At 40.5% G+C, this 24,286-nt stretch overlaps 1 protein-coding gene across 1 annotated transcript in view; it reads left to right on the top strand.

Moving 5' to 3' along the window:
• Positions 1-24,286, top strand: part of thsd7ba (thrombospondin, type I, domain containing 7Ba) — a 174,360-nt gene that overhangs the window by 63,681 nt on the left and 86,393 nt on the right. Inside the window, exon 4 of the mRNA XM_061226317.1 lies at positions 19,314-20,145. Within this exon, the coding sequence (XP_061082301.1) occupies positions 19,314-20,145 (832 nt within the window). The remainder of the gene's footprint in view (positions 1-19,313; positions 20,146-24,286) is intronic.

Below are 24,286 nucleotides of genomic sequence, written 5' to 3'. Positions count from 1 at the left end.
CAAGAATGAGTGTCTGCAGGCAACAGTGAAGCATGGTGGAGGTTCCTTGCAAGTATGGAGCTGTATTTCTACAGTTGGGTTGGGGATTTCTCCTCAATGCTGAGAAGTACAATGTCATAAAGAACTATCTTCAGCGTAAAAAGAAGAACAAGGAGTCCTGGAAGTGATGGTAAGGCCCCCACAGAGCCCTGATCTCAACATCATCGGGTCTGTTTTGAAGGCAAAGGGTGATCACACCAAATACTGATTTGATTTAGATTTTACTTCAGTTCATTCAGTTCTTCTGTTCATTCATTTTGTTAATCTACAAAATTATGGTGATTTTTTTGTGTGGGGAAGTGGTGGACAGAGAAACAACCATGCAACTTGATTATGGATTATGGAAAAAAAATTTTTCCATACAATTCATGTGCACAATATATTTTTTTACCGTTTACTGTGCCAATTCAAGCTAAGCAGCTTGTTCAATGGTACCATCGCAGCAGACCAGCTGGGACTTGAATCCGCAATCTTTGAGCACAGTTATCTAAACATTATATTGCTCCACTGTCCTAAACCTTTACGTTTCAGGCTTTTAACAGAGCAGCTTGCGCGGCTTACGACTTGTTTGACAGATTTATGGCTGGAAATTCTGTGACACAGTTCTGCTTTATTACCTCGCTAAAGGGTACTGCAGCACCGCCTCGCCTGGGAATCACAACCGTGACCTCGGCGCTGAAACGCTGAGTTGTACAAACAAATTCTGTGTTAGTGGGGTATTTATTTGTGTAAACCTAAGAACTGCAATTTAATGACAACCTAGATGCTTTTTCCTAACTGTTTTTCCTAACTTTGTTTTTCGTGTGATGCCATTGTCTCACATGCATCATCATGCTTTTTGGCTGCCACGCTGAATTAGATATTTGCATTAACTGGTGTACAGGATCTACCTAATAAAGTTGTCACCATATGTACACTTTATGAATGCTTTCAGAATGCAGGCTTTGAGTAAATTGCCCCACAGTTTGCATATCAAATGTTATTAATGGAAGCTTCGTGGAAATGCAAAACCGCAATTAAGAAAGAATACATCGAGCCAGGAACACGTTTGAGTATTGAATTGACACTCTGTGGCATTACAGAAGCCCTTTTAGGTAGTGGTTTGCGTACAATGAAAGTGAACGATCGCAGAAGACATCTGAAAATATATATAATAGAAGCCTACATGCCACTGCAGTGGCCTTTTGGGGTGCACTGTACTGTAGGTGCTTCGTACTGTGCCTCCTTTGAGTTGTTCTGAATTTGAGGACCGGGGCATTTCCAGTGTGAGTATGCCGTAGAGTTTGTGACTAAAACACATCACCCAAGCAAATAAAACCTCCCCCAGAGAGGCAGTCTAGCCAAGCGTTCCATCCTCAAGTTGCCTGTGTCTGCAAATACACTGGAGGTGCATACCATTTCAGGCCTTTCTCTCCCTCTCTCTCTGCTGTGAAGCAGTCACCAGAATCCATAGATTCAGCTCCCTACAGCTATGCTCATTAATCTTTTGGAATTAAAGAACAAACAAGTGTTTCTGGGTGTGTTTTTTTTTTTTTGCCCACAACACTAGACCCATACTGCAGCTTTCTGTACTTGGGACACCCAAAATGTAGCCACCAGCCTCAGACACAAAGTTGCTATCGATCTGTACCTCTGTTGTAGGGACATAGCCAAGCTTCTGTGTATAGTTTGTCAATATCACTGACAGTAATGAGATGCAACTGGTGTGCACATAGTTGGGAAAGGTGTCGCACCGGTTTCTGTTCAAATGGATTGAATCAAGAAAGAGACAATGAGAGGGCCAATGAACATCAAGCAAGGTAATTACACAGTTTCCTCATTAGTTAAGGTCCATTGCATTTGTTGGTGCCTTTTTGTGTGTGCATTTGAGTACTCTACGTGCTGTAATGTGAAACAAATTTGGTTTATTGAAAAAAGCTGGAAATCTATATTCATGCGTAGGATAAGCATAAAGCCTCTCTGCTGAAATTGCAAGTGTCTCACTGTGAGAGATTTCACCCAAGGAAGCATCCCATTATTAGCCTCATTATCACCCATTTAGCCCTACTGCACATGCGAGCGCTACATCTGCACAGCTTCCCACACAAACCGACAACACAGTTGGACATAAAAAGAAGCCATTTTGTCTCCGCTGGAGCTGGTTGACATCAACCATGTTAAACATCAGCGTTCACATCGGGTTCACCTTTTCAGAAAAAAAGACAGCCAGGTTCGACTCGCCTTCCCTGTGGCTTTTTGGTGGCAGAACTGAGGACAGACTAATGGGATTCTGTCATGGTATTGATGCGGCCATAACCTCGTCAAAGTGAAGGAACGTGAGCTATCTGAGAGAACTTCTCACGAACAGTGCTTGCTTCACGGGAGACGTGGCAGTCACGAGTATAAGGACATCATTGCGTTTCCTCAGTTTTAGATAATTAGCACTTGGAAGCAGAGCTTGTTTCCTTTTTTATTGTAATCTGTCAATAAATTAATATAGATAAATAAATCCCTTCCTTTACACAACTATGGGCTATGGATTAACTAGGTAACTAAGTCAGTGGACAAGCTATGAAATGGCAATGCCTTAGAACTTTAAAAGGACTGTTGGATACAGAGAGGAAGGGTAAGTCTGGTTACCATGGGAACACAATAAAACAGATTTCGGGCTACAGTTGCAGAAATTCAGTGAAAAGCTTTGAAAGGACACAATAGATTTAATGAAGTTATTGAAGTTTATCATGAACAAGCCACAGTAGAGGACGTGGTTGCTCATCGAAATGTCAGCTTTGGTAAAGTAAAGCAGCACTGACCACATCAGTCCTTGCCCCCCATAAACCACTCTAAGCCTGCACTTTATCAATGTCATCAGTTCAGTTCAAACTTGCCCAAATTTAAATTACATTCATAATAACAATTCCATTGGCTAAAATCAGTTCCTTGTGGATAAAACGCTTATGACTAAAATTACAATAACTGTCTTCCTGCACTGCAGCATAGAGCTACCAATTCTCAAAATACGGTTTACAAATTTATATTAGTTGTTTTGTTTTGTTTTTGTCAATGAGATTAACTTAAATAGCATGCGCTCTACCCAGTTGTTTTCCTGCATAATTCAAATGACGTGCTGCTGATTTTCTGTGAAACTTTGACGCAGCATCTACGAAACCCAATCAATGTATTTCCATTTCACTCGATGCTCTCATAGTAATCGTCACATTTTCTGTTAAAACCCAGCCATGGCCCATTATTTTAGAGATTTACAGCAGAATGCAATTTTGAGAAAGGCTTTTCTAAAAAAGCTGAAAGGCTGAGGTGCTGTAGTAATGACTTAATTCACAATAGTAGGACTTGTAAAGGCTAAATTAAATTCTGAATAAAAAGTAGAAAAGTAAATCAACTGCTGTGTGGCTCACTAGTTCTACATCCGCCTACCTAGTAATGTTAGTGGCACGCTTCGAATCTGTCACTGTTCTTTGATGTTACCTCGTGTTACGAGTTTGCATTTATTGCTTGCATTGTTTAGTACATGATCATTTAAACAATGTTTGCTGTTTCTAGTAAGGCAGCATAATTCCAGCATTCCAATGTGAGTAGTCTTCATATGATTAGATAACATTCAGTTGTTGAAGACACTAGTGTGCCAATACCTGGCATAGAATGAACTTTAACAGTTCCTTTCAAAGGTTAGGGTTCAAGAGAAACAAAACAATGAATGAATGAATTTAGGTTTTAAGTTGTGTGATATAATTCAACCACATAAAAATCAAGGAAAGTTCACCACCACAGGAGTTTGGAACGGGTTATTTGTTTTCAATTTTTTATACAATGCTGTGCGAGTTCCTGGAAGGAAAAAAGCACACTATCAGCAGGAATAATTGACTCCATCGGCTTCCTGACTTCCCTTTACAGTCAGAGATCAATTTCTCTTTCAGGAGAAGTGGGATCGGTTGAGTGAGGTACCACCAGCCCAGACTCAAGAACAGCATCAGCCAGGTTAGGAGGTGCCATGGTTTGGCAGCTGGGTGCTGAGGATAGACCATGCTGTCCTAGCAGATGGCTTTGTTGTATTTATTCTGTGATGCCTGGAAACCTGCATACTGTAGCCTACTATAGCGCTTGAGACCACTGGGTAACCATAATAGAAGGTGTAGAGGGGGAATAAAAATGTATACAAATGTACAGTATATCTCCAAAACTATATGTCATTTTGGTTAAAAATTATTGATGCAAGCGTTTTATTTTCTATCAGATGGTTATGGGAAGCTATCAACTCGGGCATTCAATGAGGCAACCATGACCCAAGACTGAATTTTAAATTCATATCTTGAGCAGTAGTTTCATGATTTGAGCTTTTCTCTGGCATAAGTTGCGAGGCGTGTTGTCTTTCGGGGCAGGTTCTGAGAGAGAGAGACATTGGATTAGTGAAGACCTGTCAATTATTGTTCCTGGGAAGACCTTCACTGAAGAGTGCTCTACCATCCCGACAAGCAGATGGCAGATTCTGCACTGAATCTCAGACCAGTCACCTTTGGGTAGGATGCCCATTCCGTCATTTAGCTAGCAGGAGAGTGACTCACTCCTTCTGCCTCCACATTCATTTCTAGGTGACTCATGAGTCCCCAGGAGCATAGTAAAATGACTTACTGGATCTGTTGTGTGCAATCACTGCAAAACACCTCAGGCCATTTTGCTGGTCGTGAGAATAAACCCAAAGTTCATGGTTGAAAATGTATCAATTTGTCTGATTTGAAGCAGTTCTGCAAAAAAGAGTGGGCTAAAACTCCTCCACAGGGATGGGAAAGATGATATGAAATTATAGGAGGTATTTGGTTGGAATTATTGCTGCTAAAGGTGGTGCAACCAGTCATTAAGTTTACTTTTCTACAGAAGTGATATGGGTGTTTGATCATTTTTTCATTTAATAAATGAAGCAATAATTTAAAAAATATGTTTTGTCTTTACTCGAGTTTCCTTTGTCTGATATTACATTTTGTTTAAGGATCAGAAAGCATCTGTGTGACAAATGTGCAAGAAAGGAGAAAAGCACTGAAAAATTCCTGCAATTAGGAAGCGATTGAACACACCTGACTATTTTTCCCAAATATTGTGGTGCCGTCAAATAGGGGGAGTAGGTATAAAAAAAGACTGTAATTCCTGCACGAATCACCCAATATGGATGTAAATACCGCAGTAGGCAATTTGTTTAGTATCAGACACAGCCTAGTTCTTTGGCTTCACGTTTCACTGCCATCTGTGGGCTGAGGTTAAAGTTTCAGAATATGTTCAGTGATGTGTTACAATACATAGTTTTGGTTGAAAAATGATCGTGGTCCTCAGCACTGTGTAATTGCTAGCTTTCTTAAAGATAATAAAATTTGGAATGGTTAAGGTTCTGCCTTATGTTGCAAAATATAAAACTTCTGAAAGCAATGCTCCAATTTATCCAATGCCAGATGAAATCGTCCTGTGGGAATTGGGAGATTTTTTGGGAATTTCTTCACTGCCATGTTCACGGTAATTCTAAATATCATATATCCAGGCCGACATCACAGCCATATTACCAATGCAGTGCAGTGAAATCTGCACATCCATTTGAGCAGTTGGCCATTCTCAATTAATAACTGGAGCGGGTTTTAAGAGCAATCTTAGACCACTTTCATAAGGCTTGAATATTACACTATTCAGATTTTAATTTGAAAACTGGAATCCAAACATCCTCAACAGCCTAAAAAAGGGCACTTTAAAACTGGATTTTTTTTTTGTGGGCTATTAATTGACCATGCTATAACATGATAATGCTGCGGATTGGTGGAAGTGTAATTAGCTCCACACAGCTTCTTGGTTTCTGATGCACATATGCTACTGTAATTCAGTATATGGAGAATAAAAAAATAAAGTAAAATGTGTTTCCCCCTTTCTGTCCTCTGAAGCGTCTCTTTAGTGCATTGGCCATTAAACGCCAGTTAAAGGATATTCAGCAAACAAATGCTAAAGACGATGCTTTGATATATTACAGTGCCATGTTTGATGCTACATCAGTGACCAAGTGTGTGTGTATCTGCTCAGATGCCCTTCTCCCCAGGCCTGAAATCGATTGAAAGGACATACAGTGGGGGTGGGTATCTGCAGTTGCACCATTCGAGATCAATGGATTACTTTCATAAATCAGTCTAAATACTGTTGCTCCGAGCCGAATTTACTTCAAAAGGTACAAAACTCTAATTTTTATGCCTTTTTTATTATTGGGATGAATTCCGAACCTCAAAGATTTGAAACGTACTGTCTTTTGACGGAAATTGTGATAATTCTTTCTTTAAACTTGATACTCATCTTTTTAGACCAATTGCCTATGTGTTTGAAGACTTTATTTCCGATTGAAGTTTGGGGAACTACTTCCAGCTATATTGTGGTTGTTTTCGGATCAAGAGCGGGAGACAGGGCACGTGTTTTGTATCATAATGGGAGTGTAGTCCAACTGTTCATGCAGTAGGAAAGAAAAGAAATATGAAAATCAAGGATAATAAGCAGTAATATGATTTTTCACAGATTGTAGCTCGAACATAAAGGCATTTGGTTTGAAATCACCAACAGGTAGAAACATTGGATTCCATCATTGTCCTTTAAAGATTTTGTACCGAACAGGGCTAATTAAGTTGTATTTTGTGTCCGCATGTGCTGAAGGGAAATCCTAGTAAAATCAAGCTAAATAGGAAGGTAGCTGCCTAATCAGCAAAAGGAAATGATCTTAGAATCACCGTTAACAGGATGCAACGGACTACTCCTGCAGTTATTCCTCCCGTCTATTGCAGTCTGATCTGGCATTAGTGCTTTCTGGAGACTCCTAATTGTTTTACACTCCAAGAATTTAAATGGATGCTTTATTTTAGTTAGGTGACCATTTCTGCACCGAACAGTTAAAGAGCTTAGGAGCTCTTGAATGTTTTAGTGTTTACTGTGGGTTAAAATTCCTGTCCAAGTTTATAATGCTTGCTGTTAAGCAACATGGCAAGATTTGCATGCATTGAGTTATGTTAAGGTTGTAATGTTCTGGTTATACCTTATCATGGTATTTTTTATTAAAGGAATCATTGGCCTTTATTCATGTTTCATCTTTGTGATCCTCTTGTGGATTTAAAAATGTGTGCTATTTTACTCATTATTTTACTCTCACTCGGAGCCATTGTTTTTTAGCGAAATATATTTTAGCTGGATATTATATGAGATATTATATTCCATGAAATTATATCATGATGCTATATACTGATGCAATTCAGGTTACTGTAAGTTCATTGTTCAGGTATACAATGACAGTGCCCTATATTGAAATCAAACTTTTTGGTTATAAGCCCAGTCCAATGACCATAGCAGTCCTGCCTATTATACTCCACTCTTAACCAACAATGCTTCTGTGCATTTCACAATCAGACCATCATGGATGTTGACATCTTCCTTTGAGCTCAGCTGCCAGATATTGGCTTTTTCTTTTTTTCTTTTTTTTTTATAGTGAAATTAGATATCTGGGCAGACTTTCATATTTTAGAACTATGGCGTCATGTTCAGATAGAACCATTTAGTGCCACTTCCCCGCTGAGTGCTGACATCACACAATAAAAGGTTAAAGATACCATCTGCTGGGTGTAATCGAGGAGCTGCGTATGTCAAGTCTCTACTTACAGCAGCCAACACCCTACAGCGTCTGATATGCATGGCCCTGTATGATCTTCTCTTCAGTCTTAGATAAAGTGTAGTGTGACGATGGATGCTGTTATCGTGAACTGTTTGTGCTGAAGCAGCAATACAAAAAAAAGCCATTTCCATAAAAGCATAAATGTAACTAAAGTCCATCTCTTCGGTTTTAAGAGTACAGCCTGACTTTAGGAAGGGGAAAGGGGGGGGTCACCGGAGAAGGCTGGGGTGGTGGCTGCTGTGTTTTTGTGAGTGTGTGAGTGCGTGTCTGTCTGTGTGTGTGTGTGTGTGTGTGTGTAAAAGAGTGAGCGCATGTTTGTACTGGTGGAGGTACTGGGTAGTATGAATGCTTGTGTTTGAGTGTGTGTAACAAAGTGAGCGAGTGTATAAAAGAATGAACGTGTGTGTGTGTGTGTGTGTGTGTGTGTGTGTGTGTGTGTGTGTGTAAAAGACTGAGCGAGTGTGTGAGTGAGCATGTGAGTGAGCGTGTGTAAAAGAGTGAACGTATGTTTATACTGGAGGAGGAGGTACTGGGAAAGCTCTCTGCATTTGCGCCGATGGTTTAAGCACCAGGGGCCCACTTGGTATTATTCTTCTCTGTGTTCCTCCGTGTGGCCGCAGGGGGTGGCAATACGGAAGACCTCATTTGGAGGGAAATGACGGATGTGTGTGTGTGTGTGTGTGTGTGTGTGTGTGTGTGTGTGTGTGTGTGTGAGAGTGTGAGAGTGAGACACACTACCTGAGTCATTCAATTGTCAAGTTTCTTCATTTTTCTTCTCTCCTGGCCAATATATCAGGGAGGGAAGTGTGGGCAGACCTGTAATGTGTCTGGAGATTTCTCTTTACAGCTCCTTCCATAGTTATGGTCGGCTGTGTTTATGGATTTATGTAATGTGTTATTGAAATCTAGATTTATTGTTATCATTCCGAGTGTGACCATGGCTTTACACTATATTGAAATTTCAGTGAAGGAATAGAGCTTATTCACGAGCCTTCATCTTCACCAAATGTTGCGATTGGTCATAAAAACCTCTAAAAATATCTGCACTTGCCGGACAATACTATTTAATTGGAATTCAAGAGATTTTAAAGTCCAAATCTCACTCAGTATATCTTCTTTGCTACTAAACAGGTTTATGACCAATAGGTATCATTTAATTTACATCGTACAATAATCAAAGAATAGATTCCAAGGACCCACAGTTTTATTGTTGTGCCAATATATACAAATTGCTTTCCCTTTTTTTTCTTATTTTTCCGAAACAAATGTTCCTGTTTTTCTGAAGAGACACAGGTGTTTAGATGACAGTCACACTGAGCTCTCTGTCGTGATTTGCTGAACCCCCTCTCCGCGAGTCACGCAAAACAACAGATTAATTCATGAGCAAGAGGAAGGACTGGTGGCAGACGGAGGGAGGCCAATCTATTTAGGCTCGGCGGGGGACATCCTGAGGTCAATGACAAAAAGCTTCCTGCTTCCTGCGCTGGCTCTGCACAGAGCCTCCTGATTGGATGGCCCTGCCCTGTGTGTTTAGGGCCGAAATCTCTGATTGATTTTTCCTCCGTTTATGCAGAAATCATTTTTGTCCTAAAATGCATCTAATGCTTCAATTTGATTTTTTTAATGGATTTTCGGTTGTTGAAAGCCCAAAGTGCATTTTGCTTAAATGGACTGTGTACAGGATTATAAAACCCAGTTATTGCACTGTGAATGCAATGCTGCAATGCCTTATGTTCATAACTTATCTGCTCTTGTCATCTAAGAATGAGGGGACTCAAATGTCAATTTTTTTATCAAAATGACACACACGTGACTTTTGTCTCTTTTAGTCAGGACTGCCCCCATTTTGAATTTATCAGACAAGAGAAGTGTTTCTTATCTTATTAAAGGTCACATAAAAGCCTACCCATGCTTGGAGATCATATATATTATCGGTTCTATCAAATATAATAGATACTCTCCCATCAGCCACAAGTAAAAAGGTTTTATTACATTACATCTTTTGAAATATTGAGAGTTACAGCCTCGTAATTTGCGTAGTTTATTTTAGTGACTGAACCCATATTGTAGGCGTTGCTGGCACGATGGTGTCGCCTGGCAGTTGTGGGTGTCTTTGAAGGTGCAGCTGTTAACTGGAGTGATAATGAAGATTAGTAACCTAGAAATAATATATATAAACTTTCACCTGTCAACTTCCTCGGCATGAGGAATGATCTTGCCGTTTGAAAATGTGAGGTCTTGATGTGTAAAGGGACAGATTTTTTTTTTTAATTGGATCATTTGTGTAAATAATGTCATCATTTGGCAGATCTCTGCATTGTAAAAAGAGTACTATTTTGACAGTGTAGTAAATAATTGGAGCCAAGGTTATTGAACAGGCCTGTGTTCATTTAAGAGCTTGGATCAGGGAAGAAGCTGTGAGCTATACTGTATAATGGCTTTTAAGCCCTGGGACAACCAGTGTGACTGCAGGTCTCTTCTGTGAGGCTGTTGTGAGTTTGGGAGTGTAGGAGTGTGGGAGTGTGGGAGTGTGGGAGTGTACGAGTGTAGGAGTGTGGGAGTGTGGGAGTGTAGGAGTGTAGGAGTGTGGGAGTGTGGGAGTGTAGGAGTGTGGGAGTGTACAAGTGTAGGAGTGTGGGAGTGTGGGAGTGTAGGAGTGTGGGAGTGTGGGAGTGTGGGAGTGTAGAAGTGTGGGAGTGTACGAGTGTGGGAGTGTGGGAGTGTGGGAGTGTGGGAGTGTAGGAGTGTGGGAGTGTATGAGTGTGGGAGTGTACGAGTGTGGGAGTGTGGGAGTGTGGGAGTGTACGAGTGTACGAGTGTGGGAGTGTGGGAGTGTACGAGTGTGGGAGTGTGGGAGTGTATGAGTGTGGGAGTGTACGAGTGTGGGAGTGTGGGAGTGTGGGAGTGTGGGAGACTGCTAGCGTTCAGTCTGGTGACTGGGCAACTGGATAGTCCCTGTCGCCAGACTGAACACTGGAACCCAATCCTTCCCGTGGGATCGCTCTGTCTCTGAAAAAAACATGTTTGACATTATTACAACATTTTTTACAGTGCCTTTTTACAACAAAACAAACAGGATGTTTGATGCGCACATGTTGGCTATCATTGCTATGATTTATTCATTGGCCTGTGTTCACATATGATGCATTTTTTAAAGTGCTGGTACTGTATCTGGTAACATGGTGAGGAGCGTCCTTATTAAAATATTCAGAATTATTTATTACATTTAAAATGATGTGTATTAGATCCTGTGAATGTTCATGCAGTAGGAAATAATATTGCCTGGTTGAAAGGAGGTGGTAATATTTCAAAGCAGTGCAGCAAAGTGTTAGATCTGTTGTGTTGATTGAGAAGTCAATTTATTCACAGCGCATTTTTTGTGGATTCTCTGTGTAATGTGTTGATTTCTATGTTAATGCACATTCCCTGTGGCTTCCTCCTCACATAGCCCTTCATTGTATGTACTATTTCCTACATGTTGTCATTCTCTTTGTTGCCGGGTTTATTGGCTGTAAGTAAACTGACGCCATTCAAAACTCCATTAAACCTGTTCATTTTTTCATATTTGCACAATATAGTTTCAAATAAGGGGCTGATGAACTAATGAGGTAAAAGAAAATAAATTAATTTTACTTTTTGGGTTTTTGAACTTTCAGTTGAATGTGTGATTATTTTTTTTAGAGATGCAAATAATTACTGATGTAGGCTATTCACTGATGGTTGATGTGAACATTAACTGAAGCTCCTGACCCATATTTACATGATTATATGCATTGCACTGCTGCCACACAATTGGCTGATTAGATAATTGCATTTATAAGTAGGTGTAATCAAGTAAAAATTTTCCTAATAAAGTGCTCGGTGAGTGTATATTATTTTATTTAAATGTATTGAATAAGTTGTATAAGTTCTACATTCAGTAATGTCCAGCCATTTTGTTATAGACATTTTACGGCTCAGGTTATAGCAGGATCTGATTTATATTTCATAAAGACTGATAAGTATAATGCCCATTACATACGTCAGCTATGTTATTTTTCATCATTATTTAAAGGTCTGAATTGATCTTCTTTATATTATATTCAGCTTCTACATGCTGAATAAAGTTTTTACTTAGGCACTGGAACTGAAAATGTACCCTTGCTCAGTTTTGGTATCACACGATGAGTGAATCAAAAGCTGAAAACTCCAGTTTTTCAAAAGTATACTGCCTCTACAAATACAAAGCAAATCTGACAATGTTTTTGTGACTGATATATTTGTGTTGCCTATATTCAGTTTGGAGTCTGGAGTGCGGAGTTTCACAGTGGCATACATCTACATATTTAAGGATTATACAGAACTTGTTTTCAGATTTAGGAAAAAGGTTCACTGGGTAATACAAATTAGCTTTTTTTGTGACAGTTAATATTGTTACACCCTGAAGGCAGCTTGTAAACAAAACTAATTTGATGAAGCTCCTTTGGGGGTGTTCACAGTTATCTGACTGCACCCAACAAAAGAAAGCCAAACAAACCAGAAAACAAATATAGAAACATAAACAAGATTTGACTTACAATCTTGAGATAGATTTTTCTGCACATTACCTGTGTAAATTATTTTCACTGATATTAGAATAATAAAATGCTATTCATGCAACAATGACTCTTATTTTGCTATGCTGCGATCAGAACAGTCACTTTGCAAATCCCTCGATAATGTAGTAATTTCTACTTGTAAACTAGCACAATTCTCCGGGCGTCTGTAATGAAAATCATTGTTCAGGTGGATTTAAGTATGGACTTGCATACATGCGGAAATGAGAAAACCTATGAAAAATGTTTTTTCCAACAGAGGTATCCAGGGATTTATTTAATACTTTTGATGCACATAGCTGGGCAGAATAAGTGGATTTTAGTATTTCTGAACGATGGAGTAACTCTGGTATCAAAACCATTATGTTGATGCATATACAGTATTTACTGACAAAGACAGTGCATACCATTCGGCATACATTACAGGAAACCTGGCACTCGGAGAGAGACAAGCTTATGGGTATGTCTGTCTACTGCCACAGCTGTTTTCTGTGGCAGTAGAAAACAGCTGTTACGAATTATGAATCTGTATTTGTAATTAAAGTCCTAACAAATCATACTCATATGTTTAGGTACTATACATTTTTGTTTTGTTAGGTCGATAATTATTGTCATTCTTAATAAAATGATCAAGAAACAAAATGAAAATAAAAGTCTGAAATGCTATAACAAGCACACATGCACCCACAGACATACACACATACACATACACACGCACACAGACACGCACACATACACACACACACACAGACACACACATAGACACACACATATGCACACACACACACACACACGCACACATACGCACATGCACACACACACACGCGCACAATTATGCACACGCACACACAAACACACATATAGACACTCACATGCACATAAATATTAGGGGTGCAACTGTGAGGCATAAGAGGATAAGAGGCCACCCATACCGAAAATCCAAAGAACATTACTTCATAAGGTGCACGCTAGAGAGTAATCTTTTTGTAAGAAGGGCACTATTATGATTAAGCCAGTAGGCTACTGCACTGTCTCATATTAATAAATAAATCTGTTGCATTAGGCTACCAGCAACTCTTTATCGCGACAGTACAGTAACAATAAAATGTTAATCACTTGATGAATGACCAATCACCAAGAATCCATGGGCTGACCAGTGACTATACATACAGGACATTGGAAATAACTCACGTTAACAAAGGACATAAACAAAGGCCACTTTTAATGAGCATCATCATAATGATAATGTTCTTCTGTTTGACCAATAGTTCATAGTTACATTACATTAATGGCATAATGGCAGACGCTTTTATTCAGAGTGACGTACAGTTGATTAGACGAAGCAGGAGACAATCCTCCCCTGAAGCCATGTAGGGTTAAGGGCCTTGCTCAAGGGCCTAACGGCTGTGCAGATCTTATTGTGGCTACACCGGGGATCGAACCGCCGACCTTGCAGGTCCCAGTCATGTACCTTAACTACTATGCTACAGGCCGCCCATAGTGTTATTATACTTCGACATGAGATAATTTGCATTGTCATGATCGCCCCTGGTTTTATTTTGTTAAATAAAACTATTGTCAGTAGGCCTATTTCTTAGGTATTGTCATAAGTCTTAGGGCAATGTTTCATTGAAATTCCATCAGAAGAAAAATCAAACAAATTTCAACTGATTCCTTTTATTTGTGAGATTAGAACTCAAAGTCTTGGGAGAAATATCTGAGTAGTATATTCATATCCTCATCTTCCATTTTACAGTCGTAGACTGGGGATTTGCAGGATGCCCTGTGCCGTGAATGGCTCTTTAAAGAGAATGAAAATAGGTCATTTGATTGCCTATGAATAACTGAAGCAGACTGTCTCTTCAGCTTCAATACACCCACAGGTAATATATTCTGCATAATCCAGCCAATTTGCCACCGGCGCCACTCACTTTGAGCTGTGCACTTCTCACCTCTGGTCACAAAAATACCAACATTCAGTAGCTCCACACCACTGACTGGAGAAATCCAGAAAGTCCAAAAAATAGAGTCCTGCTGCTTTGCTCTTTTATATCGTTTATGAGGGTTCATTAAAAAAGTTTAAATAAAGATTTACCTAAAAAGCATTCCTAAAAATACACATTTTCAGATTTGTGACACACTGACATATCTGAAAGCATTGGCAGCGAGTTAATGGAAACATGAGTGTACTAGGATGGAGTTGAAGTTGAAGCATTACTTTGGGCCAGGCAAACACTATAGATTGCCTCTATTGTTGATATTGCATTTACCGTATAGGGAATAGATATTGTCATAGTTACTGTAATTACAGACAGGCAAGCATATCTAATATACCATTTGAATATTGAAGTAATATGAAGAGGCAGTGTGCTCATTTACAGAGTTAAAGTGACTGACAGAGATGGGTGGACATCGGGCTGTTTGTTCCAGGGGCTGGGCGGCAGCCGATTGCCTAATTGCTTGGTGCTAGCCGAGCGGCGTAGGTGCGTTTTTTGGGATGTCTGTCAGCGTAATCGTGCCTCAGCACATCTCTATTAATCACAAACGAACCGCAGACAGACAGAGGAGAGGAGAGAGAAGCGGGCGGAAGACGGGTGAAGTGGACCTGAAAACGGACCCTAAAAATATCCGAGTCGGATATTTGTCGTCTGCGGAACAGAGAGAGAGACGGCATGCGTTTCCTGACGCTGGCTGTCAAAATAACCACAGCAGGTCCACTTGTACCTTCAGATGCAGTCTTTGTGCTCTGTGTATCACACAGGGGTCAAGCTTGCACACGCGTACCGTGGAGCAAAATGCCTGTATTGCAGACACATGCAAACTAATACATACTTCCATGACAGCCCAGGGTCCTGCATTTTTCATTTGAGCTGTATGCGTTAGGTTTCAGACTTTCTATCAGAACTGCTCGAGTACAGGCCAGTTACACAGAAACAGCATAAGCCTACATCCAGTTATATGGAGATTCTCCGTACAAACTCAGTTTAGTCCAGGCCTATGCTTCATTTCTGTCTGTGAGACCGGCACTGGAAGTATTAGATAAACAAAATAAAAAAATGAGTGAGGTCATAATGTTCCTGGCTTGTTTTTAAGATTGCTCATGCAATAAAAATGTGTAGTCTAATCATGGGTCAGCAAATATGGCCCTCAAATCCAGCCCTGGTTTTCTTTTCTCCCAGGCAATTCATCAGAAAAAAAATGGTAGTAGTAGTAGTCGTCATAGTAAGTCTTAGTTAAAGGTACAATAGGTAATTTCAGACTTCACAACACTGTTATCCCTCACCCTTCTCTTCTAAACGAGCTGATGTTGAAATGCCATTGGCTGTGGTAATTAGAACCAATTTTCAACCAATGAGGTTGAATTATTGTTCAGTCATACAGTGTTTTGGTACAGAGTGTCGGGCCGTCAACTGTATATTTTGAAACCCGAATTTAAGGACTGCAAACACAGGCAGAGGGTGAGTCAACATGTCAGCGAGCCTTTTCAATGTTAGGAAGGGATTTACAGTGGTCTTATAACAATGTTTTAACACAAAAATCTAGAACTAGGAAAATACACATGGAATGCTGTTCTAAACATAGTCGTCATCATAAGTGCAAATTTTGGGGGGGGGGGGTTAGACAAGGATAGGGATATCAGAAAGGAGGGGCGGGGGAAATCAGGAGGGAGGACTAAGGTAGAGTTTGAAAAGGTGGGTTTTGAGTCTGCGTCGAAACTGTCCTGACAGTGGTAGGCAAGTCATTCCACCACCACTGAGGAACCAGAACGGAAAACAGGCGTGAACGTGCAGCTCGACCGCCAGGTGCACGTAGAGAGGGAACCATAAGGTGACCAGAGCTGGCAGACCGGAATGGTCTAGCTGGGTAGTATGGAGTGATCAAGGATTGTATGTGAGGTGGGGCAGTCCCCTTAGCAGCCTGAAACGGATGCGTGCAGCAATAGGAAGCCAGTGGAGGCCAATGAGAAGCGGGGTGACATGAGCCAACCTGGGCTGACTGGTAGTTGTAGTCACAGTAGTAGTCGTCTTAGTTGTAGTAGTTGTAGGAGTCTTAGTCGTAGTAATAGTAGTTGTGGTAGTCTTAGTTGTAGTAATACTAGTAGTAGTAGTCTTAGTTGTAGTAATAGTAGTAGTAGTAGCAGCTGTCGTCCACATACAGTTCTAGTGTCCATGGCAACACAAAACAAATAACTGTCTATGTTGAAAAATGTGACAAACCATCTGCTTTATGCATGGAAAGAAATCACCCCCTGATGTCTTTATGAAAATGATATGAAATGGTGAGGCTATGGGAACAATATGCTACTCATTAAAGCAGTGAAATATTTGCTGCTTCATGTGAAGAATACCTTATTGTCTCTGTCTACTCTCACTGCCCCCTCAGATTTCTGATTGTTTCTGGCATCTGTCAGATTATGATGTACCTGTCAATTATTATGTGTCATAGTTATATTATACGCCGTGGCAATGATTGACATACTGTGTAGTATAAATATGAAACAAAATGGATGCCTGTAGCTCTTCATCTCGCTCAATGAGAAGATGGAAATGAGTTGCGGAGTGCACTACAGAGCCACTTGCACCCCTGACTTTGCTAATTAATGTGAACTACAGTAAATTTCATTGCTGATAGATTTACAGCACCACCATTTAAATAGTAAATGGTCTGCATTTATATAGCACCCTTATCCAAAGTGCTCACCCACACACCAACGACGATTGGCTGCCATGCAAGGTACCAACCAGCTCGTCAGGAGCAATTGGGAGTTAGGTGTCTTGCTCAGGGACACTTCGACACACCCTGGGCGGGATCGAACTGACAACGCTCTGACTGCCAGACGACTGCTCTTTCCTCCAATGTCGCCCCATAACATATTTACCTCAATATGCTGTTGAAATACTTGCAGTGTGTTCATATACTGTCTGTTATTACCATTGTATGTGTAGTACTGTCATAGTAATACAATAAGGGAACCACAGCATTAGAGAGTCTAAAAGGCCTTGTACTATGGACATGGACCATCAAAATGTTGTTTGTGTGTATATTTTTAAACACTATACACAATCTGGTGTTAAGAGAGCATTTCTTAATGGAGACAAAAGCAACAGCATGACTAATCTTTGGTGTCAGGGGCAGACCAGAGAAAAAGAGAATGCTTTGCTCTGAAACATTTGAAGAATTAATACATAAACCTCTAATCCACCGGTAAAGACTATGGTGTCTTTCATCTACAGAATAGGTCATGGCTGAGAGTGTGATTAGAAGAATCCAATTACCTTTTCATACAATATTTGAATCCGTTGGGATTCCACTTGTTACTAAAAATTACCAGCAAATGCAGGTAGTTTTTAATAAAAAATTGCTGGCATTTGCGTAATGATTTTTTATTTTTTACAAAGATTTCAAACGTTTAATTATCATTTAATATACCTGTACTACAAACTGACAAAATGAGTATGAAGAGCTTCATTTAGAAAAAGATTCTCTAACAGTAACACAACAAAACATTGTCGGATTTGTAACTGTCCATCTGGAAATATCACTGAAGTGCCAATATGAGAAGTAGATAGTAAATCATTTGATGATTGTTGATGATTGAAAAATGTTAAATGATAAATAATTCCATCAATTTATTGTATGATTGAATGACTTACAGTATAGAATTGACAACAGCATATCATTCCAGCTACTAAACTGTTTTTGAAAATATTTGCCCTGTATCACCTGAGGGAGGTATACTAAGAAGTATCCCGCAAGATCAGTAAAATATCCCATAATGCAATTTCATGGGATTGTTAAACAATAAAGCCCAGCACTTTCAGTCGTTAAATTCAGCTGTTAACTTTAGCATTATTCTCTTCCTTTTCTTCACCAATATAACATTATTGTGTGTTAAAACTTGCTCAAGCCATTTGCTCTGCCTTCACATTCAGTACTTGACACTACATTTCCTTGTCTCTTCAGTAGATATTGTTAATAAAGCTGCAAAAATGTAAAAAAAAACACACTGTAGCTCATTTGTGAAAAGTTCCAGGAAGAGAAATCCGTTTTCTGTCAGGTTTTTTTGTTCATTGTTAATCTTGTGGAACACTACAGTATCCTATGCAAAAATGATACTGTCTTCAGTATAACAGCCTGCTGAAATTTTTAAATATGATGTGCTGTATAACCAGCCTGTATATAAGATACATGGCCAGCACAAGCCTGGCACAATTTTGTATTTTTTACTATGCTGCAGTTTTTTGTCTGGAGGCCTGTTTTAGGCCTTCATGCGAGCATGTAGGATGAAGCATTCCTGCAGGGGCCAATCCAACCTGCTGAAATGTCTTGTTCTTATTTTTTGTATTGAAAATCCTGAAAGTAGGCCAGTAAATGGTGAATGGTTGGCATTTATATAGCGCCTTTATCCAAAGCGCTGTACAGTTGATGCTTCTCATTCACCCATTCATGCACACACACGCTCACACACTGACGGCGATTGGCTGCCATGCTGGGCACCAACCGGCTTGTCAGGAGCATTGCTCAGGGACACTTTGAAACGCCCAGGGCAGGATTGAGCCAGCAACCCTCTGACTGCCAGACGACTCCTCTTACCTCCTAAGCCAATGTCACCCAATGTACTGTACTGCTACTGTATTTAAAGGTACAATAGGTAATTTCGGACTAATGGTCAAGAGAGGAGTTCCAGCAACAAACGCTCAACACTTTTTATCCTACCCCTTCTCTGTGAACGCGCTGAAGTTGAAACGCCATTGGCTGTGGCAATTAGAACCAATTTTCAACCAATGAGCTTGATTTATTGTACAGCTAGATGATATTTTGGTACAGAGTGCCGATCCGTCAACTGCATATTTTGAAACCCGAATTTAAGCACTGTACACACAGGTAGAGGGTGAGTCAACATGTCAGTGAGCCCTTTCAATGATAGGAAGGGATTTACAATGGTCTTGTAACAATATTTTAACACAAAAATCTTACCTATTGTACCTGTAAATGGTGAGTGCTGATAGCCTGGTGTCCTGTGCTTCCAGGCCAGTGGAGTAGGTGTATGGGGGAGAGCTGTGGACCGGGCGGGGTTCAGACCAGGATGGTCTGGTGCGTGCACACGGAGGGCTGGACCACGCACCACTCCAACTGCCACCACGGCGACAAGCCGGAGAGCCAGCGGCAGTGCTTCCGGGTGTGCGAGTGGCACCAGGAGCTGTTCCAGTGGGAGGTGTCTGAATGGGGCTCGTGCGTGCTCGTGCCCCAGCTGTCCAACGAACTGAGGGCGCGGCCGGCCGAGTGCGTGACCGCCCAGCACGGCATCCAGAACCGCGCGGTCCGCTGCGTGCGGCGGTCCAACCGCACGGCCGTCACCGAACACATCTGCGACTACTTCTCCCAGAGGCCCTCGTCCGAGCAGGCCTGCCTGGTGCCCTGCCCCCACGCCTGCGTGGTGTCCGCCTTCTCCGCCTGGTCCCTCTGCAGCCGGACCTGCGGCTCCGGGCTCCAGCACCGGACCCGGGCGATGCTGGCGGCCCCCGTGTACGGAGGGGCCCACTGCCCCAACCTCACCCAGATACGGACCTGCCAGAGCCCCCCGGCGCCCTGCCCCCCGGGCGAGGACCAGCACCGGTACAGCCTTAAGGTGGGGCCCTGGAGCGAGTGCCGCATGCCCCACTCCAAGGACGCGTGGCTGGGGGGGAGGACCACGCTGGACTTTAGCGTCGACGTGGCCGGGCGTAAGAACGCGGTCAAGCGCCACACCCTGACCGCCCACCACCAGCACGGCCACGACCCCAAAACGCCCGACGTGGAGGTCGGCTACCAGACCAGGCAGGTTCGCTGTACCAGGACCGACGGAAAGAACGCCATGCTGAGGTAAGTCTCTTTGTTTTTCTTTAGCTGACACCTTTATCCCAGGTGACTTACAGTTGATTAGACTAAGCAGGGGACAATGTGGGGTTAAGGGCCTTGCTAAAGCACCCAACAGCTGTGCGGATCTTATCGTGCTACACTGGGGCTTGAACCACCAACCTTCCAAGTCAAGCACCTTAACCGCAAGGCTACAGGCTGCCTCAATCTATTATTTTGTTAACAATTTATTTCTATTTAAAAAGGGAAATGTAGGTGAGGGATACAGAACAGATCTTCAATAACAACACTGTGTCTGTGATCCCAACCCCAAGCTTGTGGTGTATACGAAACACAATATAAAAAAGAAATTAATTGATTCACTTCAAAGTTTTATATAGTTGTTTTTTCCCCACTGCAGAGTATAATTTGCTGGATTATTGGGTGTTCAGACTCATTGTTCATTTTTTCTTATTTCTTGTTTTTCTGCAGAGCTTCTTTGTGACAGCGTCTTTGTAAAAAGCGCTTTACAAATAGAATTGCATGACTTCTGACTCAATGGCAGATTTTCTAACTGTTCTTCCTCATGAAAATAACTGTCTGGTTGCTGCTTATGGAGGCAGAAAGTTCAAGCTTTTCTTCGACTGAAACATTTTGGAGTCCTTCTCAGTTGACACAACACAGCGACTAAATGAGTATAGGTTACCTGTGCCTGAATGCAGGGTGTCTGTGGGTGCTTAAAATCTTGAAATGCCTTAAAAATCTATTTCACAAATATTAGGCCTTGAAGGTCAAGTCATAATTTCAGCATAAACAATTTAGCTGATTTTATTAATTTATTTATATTTGTCAAATTAGTTTTTCTGCAGTGGAATAAAAACATTTGATAGCCTGTAAAACTCTAATCCTATCTAATGCTTGCCTCTTTGGTGAACTGAATATTCTTACCTTTTTGCTTACCTGCTACTTACTATACCTATACGGGAAAATGTATATTCTTGATGAACCCAACTCCCTTTATTATTGCCTATCATACTTACAGTACCTGTTGAGAGGAGTCCTAGGGAATGGGGAATTTCCCTGTAGCCATGTGGGAAAAAATAGCATTGTTCAGATTTATTACACTACCTGAGTATTTACCTTGCTATCTGTCCTAAAGGAAACTTATTAAAAGCATATAGTACTGCAACAATCCTATTCATCCATAATCCTTTGCCTACCTCTGTGTGAAACCAAATACAGTACATTTACACATGCCTGCAATACCTCTGTGAATATGATAAAGAAATTCTGTATCTTGATGCAGAATAAATACAATGTCTCTGGTTTGCCAGTCAAATATTAGTGCTTTTGATATGGATTGTCACAGTGAAATTGAAGTCAAAGGCCAGACGTTCAGCATGTCATTGTTAGGCTGTGTTCTGACTTCTCAAAAAGTAATGAGCCAAACTTTAAAAAACAATGTTACTAACGTAATATTCATGCAGCTGACTGTATGAGAACACAATGTACAGTGAGGGCCATAAGTATTTGGACAGTTTTTTTCTGTGCTTTCGGCTCTGTCCTCCATGCTCCTCTGTACGTCTTTGTCTAGGAATTGCATCCCTTTTTATACGAAGTCCAGCCATTTTGGCGGACCGAAACTAATTCAACCTCTTCGGATAAGTAATGACCCTTTTGGATAAGCTCAGACTTCCCTGCTTTAAGCTGACCCCTCATAACAAAGTATTGCCTTTCAGTGCCCTGGATTTTGCCCCTAAATGTTGCCATTTGTTTTTCTTGAAATGTCTTAAATTGAACTCTGTGTGAATCCCTGCATACACACTGAATACCATTTCAGCTTGGTTGCTAATGCAGACAGCTGAAATAACAAACATGTTAAACCGTTAATAGGCATATTTCAGCCCCCGCCTACTCACAGTACTTCGAAACCAATTAATTATCTTTGAGCTGTGCCATAATTACTCTGATTGTAATTGTGTTTGTCCTTACCGAGCTGTCCTGCGGCTTGTTGTTAGCGGGGGCTAGTTCGGCGAGTCTCGAGATCAGCTGGCTGAAGGCTGGGGTCAGCCGTCAGCTCGTGGAGCTGTTAGGGCTTTAAAATGGCAGCCATGGCGGAGGCTGCTTATTTTTAGATCAAATCTGAGTGACATTCTACTGTGAGTGTATTCATTGGCATAATTGTGACAGGCATGCATCATGTAATGTATTTTCTTTCTGCACGGCGTATGCTTTTACAGAAGTATACATGCTTAGCTCCACATTTTAGCACTATATAGTGCAGCCGTATAGTGCAGTTGGTTGAATTACCAAAATTTGTGCATATTTTCATTTGTGTATGAGCTTGCTCAGCTAATATACCAACTTTCATGAAAACACATATTTGGTGACACAAAGAAAGTATGTCAGGTCCCTTATACATCTTAAATATACACTCACAAGCACTGTATTAGGAAAATTTGTACTTTATTTGTACTTTATTGCACCTACTTATTGTTTAACATCATGTAAATATGGGTCAGGAGCTTCAGTTAATGTTCACATCAACCATGAGAATGGAGGAGATTGTTGTTGGCAGACAGGGTGGTTTGAGTATCTCAGAAACTGGTGATCTCCTGAGATTTTCACGCACACTAGTCTCTAGAGTTTGCAAAGATTGGTGCAAAAAACAAAAAACAAATCCAGTGAGCAGCAGTTCTGCAAACAGAAATGCCTTGTTAATGAGACATGTGAGAGGACAATGGTAAGACTGGTCAAAGCTGACAGGAAGGTGACAGTAACGGAAATAACCACGCATTACAGCAGTGGCATGCAGAAGAGCATCTCTAAACACACAATCCATCATAACTCTAAGTGGATAGACTACAGCAGTAGATGTCTAAAAAAATCTGTCTAAAAAGTCTAGTAAATACCTAATAAAGGGCTTGGTGAGTGTATATGGTGTGTCTTAATTTGTGATAATATGCATATGCATATTTTGAAATAGCTCTAAACTATAGTGTCAGCAAAGGATACATTATAAGATAATTTTAAGAAAATGTAAGATTGACAGATCTTATCACGTCGATCTTGGTGTGATTGACAGACTTAAATTCCCATCTGTAGTCTGCAAAGAAAATAGACATGACAATCATTCTCTTATCACTAACAAGATGAAACCATATTTTAGAAGTTGTTTTGAATACATATTCCCCACCTGAGTTCAATTTATTCCGTTTTTATAATTAGTCTAATCACCAAGTAAAATTGCACAAGACTGAACATTGCATACATTATAATAAACAAAACAAATTTAATTGTTTGAATTGAGCAGATAACGATATAATTATGCATCATTTTTGAATTACATTTATTTATATATTAGATAATTGAAAAGCAGTTACACCTCAGAGATTTCCAGTCTGTGATTTAAAAAAAGATGCAAAGAGACACTAAAAACATAGGCAAATTTTTTCTTACCATATGTGATCTTTTAAGCCTGACTAATATCAGTGTGATTGACATTAAGAGGCGTGATAATAAAGCTTGATTCTAGCTCAACAGCTGTACCTCTCTCTGCATGCCATCTTGCCATTTACCTCTTCAAAGTTCAGAATCAAGGTTTCAAGATGTTATACACATGTTTATTTTTTATTTTTTTAACTGTCAGCTGTCAGCATTTTTATTTTATTTATGTATGTATACTTCAAAGCCAGTGCTCCGTTTTACAACTACACAAGCATTGAAAATATCAAAGAGATGCTAACATAGTCAGCATTATCAAACGTATCCCATTGGCTATACTGTCTGTGTTAATGCAGTGCAGTGGAGATGCTGCACTTTTATTTTTATGCTGGTTTATTTCCTTCAAAGAAAGACACAGCGTAAACAATGCACAGAAATGCAAGAGAGGTGTATAAAAAAGTGTCAGTCTATAGTAGAACTACACTCTGCACATACACTCAGTGAGCACTTTATGAGGTATTTACTAGATTTATTTTTAGACATATTGGTCTTCTGCTGCTGTAGCCTATCCACGTTTGACACATTGTGTGTTCACAGATGCTCTTCTGCATACCACTGTAATATGTGGTTATTTGTGTTACTGTCACCTTCCTGTCAGCTGTTTTCTCATTAACAAGGCGTTTCTGTCTGCAGAACTGCTGCTGCATCCTGTCTGGCACCAACA

This window comes from Conger conger, chromosome 17 (genome assembly GCF_963514075.1).
Source record: "Conger conger chromosome 17, fConCon1.1, whole genome shotgun sequence".
Classification (NCBI taxonomy): Eukaryota; Metazoa; Chordata; class Actinopteri; order Anguilliformes; family Congridae; genus Conger; species Conger conger.
The sequence above is the reverse complement of the archived record's forward strand: the minus strand, read 5'-3'. Positions and strand labels throughout refer to the sequence as shown.